This window comes from Sminthopsis crassicaudata, chromosome 3 (genome assembly GCF_048593235.1).
Source record: "Sminthopsis crassicaudata isolate SCR6 chromosome 3, ASM4859323v1, whole genome shotgun sequence".
Classification (NCBI taxonomy): domain Eukaryota; kingdom Metazoa; phylum Chordata; class Mammalia; order Dasyuromorphia; family Dasyuridae; genus Sminthopsis; species Sminthopsis crassicaudata.
In genome coordinates this window covers 64327930-64337352 of record NC_133619.1, presented here as the reverse complement: position 1 = coordinate 64337352, position 9423 = coordinate 64327930, and the positions used below count along the sequence as shown (strand labels likewise).

The following is a 9423-nucleotide window of genomic DNA, read 5'->3' as shown; positions in this document are numbered from 1 at the left end:
GAGAGAGGATGCGAGAGAAGCAGGTGGAGGCGAAGAGAAGAAAAGAGAGATACACATTAATATAGTTAGCAATTTCATCTTAAGTTGAGTGAGAGAGGAGGGGATTTAGCCAGAAAAATAGTCAGAAAAGGAAGGCTAAGATTGTGTTGGAGCTGGGAGCTCCGCCAACATCCAGGTACCTGTACGACATCCCTAGTCAGCCCTTACATGGAGAATGCTACATCCCCCTCTGCACCCCCCTTCCCAGTGGGGGTTTGAATAGACATAACCCCACTGGATTTAATATTTGAGCAAAGTCACTGTAGGCAAGTATAAACAGGGCTTTCCCCATTCAGCTGCTGGAATTTTTTTGTAAAACATCATTTTATGGCCATGGTACACAGGGACATGCCCATGATGAAAGGCTCTTTCCCTATCCCTATTCCCAACCCCATCTCTATTTGACTAGCTCGTTATTCCTATTGCCAAAGGAGAAAAACAAATAGTTTCGTCCAAATAATAGAAACAGAAAAAGAATTTGGGGAGTGACTTTTTGGACAGGGCCTATATAACACATCTGTTTGCCAGAGTATAGGGCCCCAAGGCTCTCTGATGCTGGACTTTCTTCCCAAGTAGTAGGAGAAAGTTTTTGAGGGTGATGGGAAAAATTAAGGACAAATTGTGAAACTTAAGTCTAATTAAAGGAGAAAATGCCCTCCCCCTCTCCTTTTTTGGAGAGAAAGAATCTCTTTTGGGTGGGAATCCCAAAAGGGATTACTTTGGGATTTATACTTCAATATATCTCTGAATCTCTAACTCCAGGGACATTCCCTCTCCAGGGACTCTTCCTCAATGATGAAGGACAAGATGTTGGATTCAAAACAGAAACAGGCCAAGGAAACAAGCCTTCCTTCTTCCCCAGACCACCATCTCTCAGGGGAAAGGAGAAAGTTCGGACATAGAGAAAACCCAGAAAGGGAAGTAGCAAAGGTACATGGAAAAGTGAGGAAACAGACCTCAAAATTAGGAAACATCTTAGAGGGTGATGAAGTTAATCAATAGCAGGTCATCTATTGGATTCAGTTCCTCTGGCTGTCCCCCTCCTTGGAAGGGGTAGGATAAAAATGCAGTTGCTTGCAAAAGTCAGACCCAAGCCAAGAGGGCTGTTCTAGGCACTGTATCATGAGAGGTGCTGATAAAGCTAACTTGTGTCTTTATAAGAGTGCCCAAAATAGTGGAAACTATACCAGGAAAATCTAAAAACACAGAGGATGTCTGATCTGGACAAAAAAAACTTAAGAGAGAAAATATTTGGAGGTTGACCTATAGAATAGGGATTTGCTTTGTTCTGCCAAATGAGGGGAGAAGGGAAGGATATGTGTAAAAGGGAAATAAAATTGAGCTTAATTGAAAAAAATTATCTTTGAATTAAAGCTACCCAGTCTCCCTGACTAAAGGTGTCAGAGGTCTAACAAGAATGCTGTGAAAGGGACTACAGAATGGGGGGAAGGTTAGGCTGTATGACTTTAGAGGTTCTAGAGTTCTGGGAGATGATCATCAATCAGGAGGCATTACCTCTGGTGTTCATCCTAAAAGCTCAAGGAGCACGAATGTCAGAGGAGCTAGAATGTGCGAACCCATCAGGTTCTCCCCCTTGAGACAGGAGTTCTTAACTTGGGTCTATTCACTTATTTTTTTTCAATATTTAGATAATTTGGTTTCCTTTATAATTTTATGTATCTTATGTATGTATTATATGATCTTATGTATTTTGTGCACTTAAAAACATGATTTTGAGTGGGGGTCCATCACACAAAACAAAGTCCTGTTCTAGACATTCCCAGGTTGGTCCCTGATCCATGCCAAACTGTGACCTCAGATGCTCAGACCCTAGTTTCTCCCAGTCCTATGTGCAAAGCCATACCTGGCTCCCTACCCCACACCATGGCCCATGGCCCTCACTCACCTCCTGTGGGGTGGAGCAGAATATCCGCTGGATTGTGGGGTTTCAGTCCCAGGGCAGAAAGGGGTGTCTTGGCAAGCCCTGGAGGAGAGCGCACTGTACCAATGAGAAAGAGACAAGAAGTTAGAATTGGGGGGGGGGGTGGAGGCTCAGGGGGGAAACATGGAATGATGACACATAGTGACTTCAGAGACTGCACAAGGGGATGGACTGGGGTGGGGGACACATCTAACTGCTCCTGAAATCAGTCCAGGTTCTTCCTCTGTTCCCCTATCCTGCCTCTCCATCACTTTCTGTTTGGGTGTAATGGAAAAGCTAATTGTCCTTCATTTTCAAACATCAAGGAGGTGATGCTATGACATGTAAATGAATTGGATTTAAGTGAGGGAGGGCCTATGCAAACTGATTTTCTGTTCCAGAACCATCTGGGTCCAGTGGCCAGATATAGATCAAGACAATTGGAGATTGGATTTAAGTGAAAAGAGCAGACAGAATCCAAGAGGGTAAGGTTCTAAATCCAGCTCCACTTTTTACTGGTTGTGCAACCTTGAAAGGCTCATCAACCAGTTTCCTTATTTTTATCTTTATCTTTGTCATTTATCTTTATCTTCCTTCCTGAACTGCCTTCCTCACAGGCTGGATAGAATAGAAGATGGTATAATGTATGTGAAAGCCACTGGTAAACCGTAAGAACATAATGTCATCATGATGTCCATAGGGCAAAATTCCCTTTCTGGCATATACCTAATGCTTCAGCCAAACTGGACTCTTCCCTGTTGTCTTCATATTTTTCCTCAAGTCAGTCCTTATGTCTGAAGTGTCCCTTACCCTTCTCTGCCTTTTGAATTCCTATCCAGGCTTTAAACCTGGACTCATATGCTACCTCTTCCAAACACACTTTTCTGATTTCTCCCCTCCCTCATCTTGGCCTTTGTTCACCTTGTCTTTTATGTACTTATCAGATTCTAACTTTGGGCTATAGATATTTCTACTAGACTGTAATTTCAATGAAGACAATCATCTAAATTCTTTCTCCCATCACACTCCTCTTTAATTTGGAGCTGTTAAGTAAATGCACTGAATTCATTCCCACTCATCTACTTTTATTTCTGCATTTCACTCTACCACTTTGCCTTTCTCCTCATGAAAGGGTTTGGGCAGTAACCCCAAAGAGGAACACAAGAGAAAGGAAGATTGGGAGAAATATTCCTCCAGGGGCACTTAAGGATGGAGCCAGACTATGGCTAAGAGGGCACCAAGGACCTGATTCCTCATTCCTCAAATGGCTTACTGGGTACAGAGCATCCCAAAAATCTTAGTGCAATTGTAACTATAAAGAACCACAAAAATATTACACTAAAGTTTACCCCCCAAAAAAAAATCCACCATTTGAAAGCTTAGTTATATAAATTTCAAATCACATTTATTTTTAGTTTTGTGAATTCTAAATAATATGTTTCTTTTAAATTTTAACAAGATGGAATCCCCTGTCATTATGCATTATGTATGTGGCAAGTTCTGGATGACATTTTCTCAGACTGGTAGATCTAAAAGAGGAGGTCACCTTACTTAGCCATCATGGTCACAATCTAACTCCACTAGATATTTTTAATGGGGGATGGACTACATCAAAATTGACATATATGGATCAGCAGGCTGATTTCAGAAAGGCCTGGAAAGATGACTACATTGTACACAGACACAACAAGATTATGTGATGATTAACTGTGAGGAACTTGGCTCGATTCAGCAATAAGGTGATTCAAGGCAATTTTCCAATCGACTTGGGATGACTAAATGTGGATCAAAGCATAGTATTTTCACCTTTTGTTGTTGTTTGCTTGCTTCTTTTTTCTTTCTCATTTTCCCCCTTTTTGGTCTGATTTTTCTTGTGCAGCATGATAAATGTTTAAAAGAATTGCACATGTTTAACTTACATTGGATTATTAGCGATCTAGGAGAAGGGAGAGGGAACGAGAATATCTGAAGCACAAGGTTTTACAAAGGTAAGTGTTGAAAACTATTTTTGCATGTATTTTGAAAAATAAAAAGCTATTATTATTTTTTTAAAGTGGAATTAGAAAAAAAAAAAAAAAAGATAGTGTGCCACAGATTTATAGTTGCTTTTTAAATTGTGTACAACCCTATATGGGTTCTCATAACTGAATATGGGGATAATGAAATTATGATTTATTTTCAGTAGATGTTATTTGTATACCTAAAAACTGATATATTTTCATTAAAATATCATTCTCTGAATTACCTAGGGTAATATAGGGTTACCTATACAATCTTTTTAGTCACTGAGTAGCACCTGATAAAAATTTTCACACATTTCGGAAATCAACTAAGGCTCCATATAGCACAGAAAGCAGATGGGTGGCTCAGTGATAGAGCACTGGGCCTGTTGTCAGGAAGACCTGGGCTCAGCTTCTTAATTACTGTGTGAACCTGGACAAGTCACTTACAACCTATAACACTGCCTTATTCCACTGAAGAAAGAAATGGGAACGAAGTAGCTTTGCCAAGAAAACCTCATGGACAACACTGCTGTGGGGATGAAGAGTCGGACATGACCAAATGACTGAACATGTTGGTCATGTCAAGTTATATAATATTTTAAAGTTCTAGATAATTGACCTCCCTAATGACGCTTTTTTAAAGTATTTATACTTCTGGAGCTTAAATGTCAATCATTTAATTAATTTAATTAAAACTAAAAAATTTTTAACTTTCATTTTTTTGTCCCTCCTCTATATGATGAACTAGATTTTTCTGCCCAAAGCAGGTCTTCTATTCATTATATTTGAGGAAGAGCACAAAGAATTCAAACTTGGGTTCAAATCTCCCGTGTAACCACTCCAATACTGCCTCAGATCTCTCATCTAAAATGAGGGAAATGGACAAGAGACCCCACTCTAAATCTATGACCAGTAACCCTTAGTTCTCTGGGAGCTCTAGCCAAATATGGCCATACCCAGGGCAGGAGACTGCAGAATAAGGCGGGCTTCCCAAGAAGGCCCCCCGGGTACCCCAGAGACCCCCGTAAGGAGCAGAACAAGCCCTCCTCTCTAACGCTGTGCCTGGAACGCTGGATTAGGGCAAATAACCTACATCTCCGACCCAAGCCGAGCATTCAGCTTGGAGGTTTCACGTAACACTCAAGGGCAAGAAAGGCTTTTAGCTGTGTCCTCAGCCAAATGTGACCAGACTCTAAATGAACTTGAAAGGTGGTTATTATATGCAGTCTCAGGAAGGTTTCTGAAGTCACGGGGCCACATTTCCCAGCACGCCTCTGAGGGAAGGTTAAAAAAAAAGAGCTTTGTTTCTTCTACCAGGGTTATCAAGAGCTTGGCAAAGCTACAGTGACCTAAAGACACAAGGATTGAGGACAATTAACTACATTAAGCAGATATCAGTATCCAGAGAGGCCTTGGACCTTATCTCTCCCCCACCCACCAACTCAAACCAAGCGCCTTAAGAGACCTGGGGCATGTCGATTGTGGGGTGCATTCTATTTGTCTCACCCCCACTGCCACCCCAGAGCATCCCCTAAGCAGGAAACAACAGCATAGAAAAAGTCCAACTTCTTAAAGCAGAAAATATGAGTGAAATGTGGAGTCCCATATGTGGGCGTGGATCATGCAAACAGTTGTTAGGTAATGGGTCACATAATGCATGTTTAATATAAACATTTTATATGTAAGCATGATAATGATACACGCATGTATAAATGAAGAATGGTAGGGTGACATGAATCCAGGCACACATAGACATACACAGCCTTTCCTAGTCTCACCCACTAACCTCAGAGGTCCCAGAGACTTACACGGTCCAAGGGAGAGATGACAAAGTCACTGCCACAGATATTCCCCAACATATGATCCTCAGCATGGGACATGTATGACCTAAGCGTGTGTGGATAGTGGATGTATACTTTAAGTACAGCAGGGAGCAACGGAATGAATATAGAGGGAGACAAGAAAGGGGGGATGGCAGCTGTTTCACTCAATGGAGCTGGCTGATGAGGGGCCCATATGTGTGCACGTTGCTACATGTGTACAGGTATGTAGGTGTGAGAAAGGGAGAGAGGGAGGAATCTTGGCTTGTTCCTCCCTTTCGTCCTTCTCTTCACTGACTTCTGTCTCCCTTAGTCTGCATTCTCCAACAATCCGGCCCTTTCTCCTAGGGCGGAAGAGCGGGAGTGGGGGAGGTTTAAGATAGGCAAGCCTTTTGCTTCCCCAAAGGAAAATTCCCCACATTTCTCCGCCTTCTTTATTCTCTCCTCAACTTTTTGCATTTTAAAAAATTTCTGACTTACACATTCTCCTCTCTGGCTCACCCACGGTTAGTGCTTGGGGGGGGGGGGGGCTGATGGGGGGGAATAGGGAGAAAATACAAGAACAGAAAAAAGCTGACTGTGCAAGGCAAAACCCCTTCCACCTCAGCTCCAGGGCCAGCTCTCTAAACGACCCTGACTTTCTGTGCTAGTCAGGGACTGGGAGGGCATGTATGGGTGAGGGAAGTTATTTCTTTAAGATGGCCTAAGACCTAAGATGTTCAAGCCCCTGAATGGACCACAAGGTTGCCTCTAGGGCTGTGAGTCAGGATGCAAGGCATTATGGTCCTGAGGGATTGTAGATAGCCACCCACCCATGGCATTTGTGCCAACAGGTGGGCTCATTTCCACAACCATACCCCACTGCCCTGGAGCCCCTGCCCCTGCCCCCACTGCTCCTGGAGCCCACTCTGATAATGAGCTGCTGACAGCTGTCAACACTCACTCCTCTCCACTTCCCAACATTAACCCTTCAGCACCTGAGAAGCAAAGGGCTTTGCTTGTCCCTTTAGTATACCCCCTGGAGCAGCTGGCTGGCCAATAACTTGGCAGGTAACTGCAAGTAACAAAGAAAATCGGTCCCAGTCTTCAGTTCAAGACCTTCCATCTCTTTATTTGTTTCTTCTACTTTCTAGCTAGTTTCTGCCTCTCATCAAATGAGAGGATGTACGTACAAAGCTCTGCAAACCTCCAAGTGCTTGTTGTCAGTCACCCCTTTGTGCCTCGTTATCTGCATCTGCTAAATGAGAGGGACTGGACTAGATGTTTCCTGAAGCAGGTCTAAGCATTCAAAAGGAGAAGGGAGTAGATTCCAGATAGGAGCTCATGATGGCTTCTGAGCTCCAGGACAGATGAAGAACAAAGGTGAAGAAAGAGAAAATTACTGAGACTCCAAACACCCGGCTGCAGAAGAGAAAGCCCCGAATCCTGAGCTTTTGGTCCACTATTTGCCAGTCAAGAGTGGAGGGGGCAAAATCTTCCTTTCTTTTGCTTTCCTTTTTTTCCTCCCACTCACCTACTCAATAAGCTCCAGTGGCAACTTAACACCTCCAGGACCAAGAAATAATATGAAATATAAATATAAATAATGTTTACCATTCAAAGCCCCCTCCCCACACACATTCACTTCCACTCTTCTCACTTCTTAAAGTTCCCCAAGTACAATGACTTTGGCTTCCTACTTGTTCCTCAAATAAAATATTTCATCTCCCAATTCCAAGTGTTTTCATTGGCTGTTTACATGCATGGTGTGCTCCTCATTTCTTCTTTCTTCTCCTGGCTTCCTAAAAGTCCCAGTGAAAATCTCATTTTCTCAAGAAGCCTTTCCTGATTTCCCTTAATACTGGTACCTTCCATCTCTTGATTATCTCCAACCCCTCCCGTCTATAACACGGTCATACAGAATTCTTTGCATATTGTCTCCCCTATTTGCCTGCAACCTCATTATGAAAAGGAGCTAATTTGTTTTTTTGTTTTTTATTTATTTATATGTTTTTTTGCTTTTCTTTGAATCCTTAGAGCATATTATCGGCATTTAATCAATGTTTAGTGACTAACGGACTTAAAACAGCCAGAAATCCCATAAAGTGGTTCAGGTCACTTAGGATTTGTGGTGTTCTGGTCTGGTGTGGCTGCAGCAAAGATAATGTGATTATCTTAAATGTGAAAGCCATGGACTAGGGCGGAGGCATGGAGGCTGAGGAATGATGGGAATGGAAGAGGGTGAGGGTGGAGGGAAGTGAGCCATGGGATGAGAAAGATGGTTGGCTTGACAGTTGGACTTGAGAACGACTCCCGCCCAGCTCACCGACTCAGCCCATATCATCAGCCAATTCCCTCCACCTCCCGGAGCCAGAACACTTACACGGGCTAAGGTTGACATAAGGGGTTTGAGGCGACACAGGGAAGTCAGGGGTTGGGGGGGAGTTCTCACCACCGCTGGGAGGTGGACTGGCCGGAGCGGCCCCCTCCATTTCTTCAAAGGCCTCCTTGTAGCTATGCAGATGGGGCTGTGGGGAGAAGATAAAAAACATCAAGGAACCCCAGCAACCAGGAGCTAACCCCACAGACAATGACTGCAATAAAAATTAACCAACCCCACCACAAAAGTGAAAAACTCCCAGGCTTCTCTACTATGGGGAAGAGGAACTAAATCTGTCTACTCACCAGTCCAGGATTGTGAGAATTACTAATAAAGGGGCAAGTGAGCAAAGGCTTATTTGCAAGGCCATTGTCAAACCATAATCTTGTTCAGGGCATTTGTCTATAGATAATTCAGAACAGGACAGCTGCCTGTGAGTGGGCCAGTCTGGGTGGTGTCCCTGCCTAGAAGCAGGGAGAGGAACAGGATGATCCCAAGTCTTTTACTTACACCACTGCCCTTTTTGGCTTCCCCTGAAGAATTATCTCCAGGAAGCAAGGTCGGGCAGACAGGCTTGGGCAACAGAGGTATTAAAAGGTGCCTTTTTAGCTGAGGAGGTAGGAATTTGTGAGAGAGAAAAAAAAAAAAAAAGGAAAAGAAAAGGCACTTGGAGCATTCAAAACAGGCCTGGGATTGGTCAGCTATTTATTAGCCACACGAGGGTGACTTTATAGCAACGTGCAGTGCTTAACCATGATTGGGATATAGAAAATTCTGAAAAAGAGAGAATCTCTTGGTCTTTAAGCAAGAATGTACAAAAGCAGTCTCTGTTTGCCTTTAGGAACAATGTTACCTGGTCTTAGGAACAATGTTACCCGGTTTTAGGAACAATGTTACCTGGTCTTAGGAACAATGTTACCCGGTTTTAGGAACAGTTACCCAGTTTACTTCTAGTGAGCTCCCAGCAGAGAAGCATTATTCACTAGCCAGAGGACTGAATCAACTCTCACCTCTTTGGGCCGTCCTCCTGGGTTGAGGGCAATGGTGAGGGCCAGCTCTGGGGAAACACACTGGACTGGGGAGCGCACCCCGGGACTCCGAGGTGAAGTGGGCTCCGGAGAATGGTTCTCATACTGCCCATCACTGGCCGCTCGTCTCCGGAGTGGGGGAGGAGGCTCTGTTGTCTGCTTTTCTCGAGCCTGTACCCCTAAAAACAATGGCAGGAGTTAGGGGAGATGGACACAAGTTAGGGGAGTGGTCTCTTCCAAAGAGCCATGCATG

At 43.5% G+C, this 9423-nt stretch overlaps 1 protein-coding gene across 1 annotated transcript in view; it reads right to left on the bottom strand.

Annotated features, from left to right (window-relative positions):
* The window catches only part of TNS1 (tensin 1), a 229240-nt gene that overhangs the window by 31321 nt on the left and 188496 nt on the right, over positions 1-9423 (bottom strand). The window contains 3 exon segments of the mRNA XM_074298731.1: positions 1946-2038; positions 8215-8290; positions 9153-9349. Of these exon segments, the coding sequence (XP_074154832.1) occupies positions 1946-2038; positions 8215-8290; positions 9153-9349 (366 nt within the window).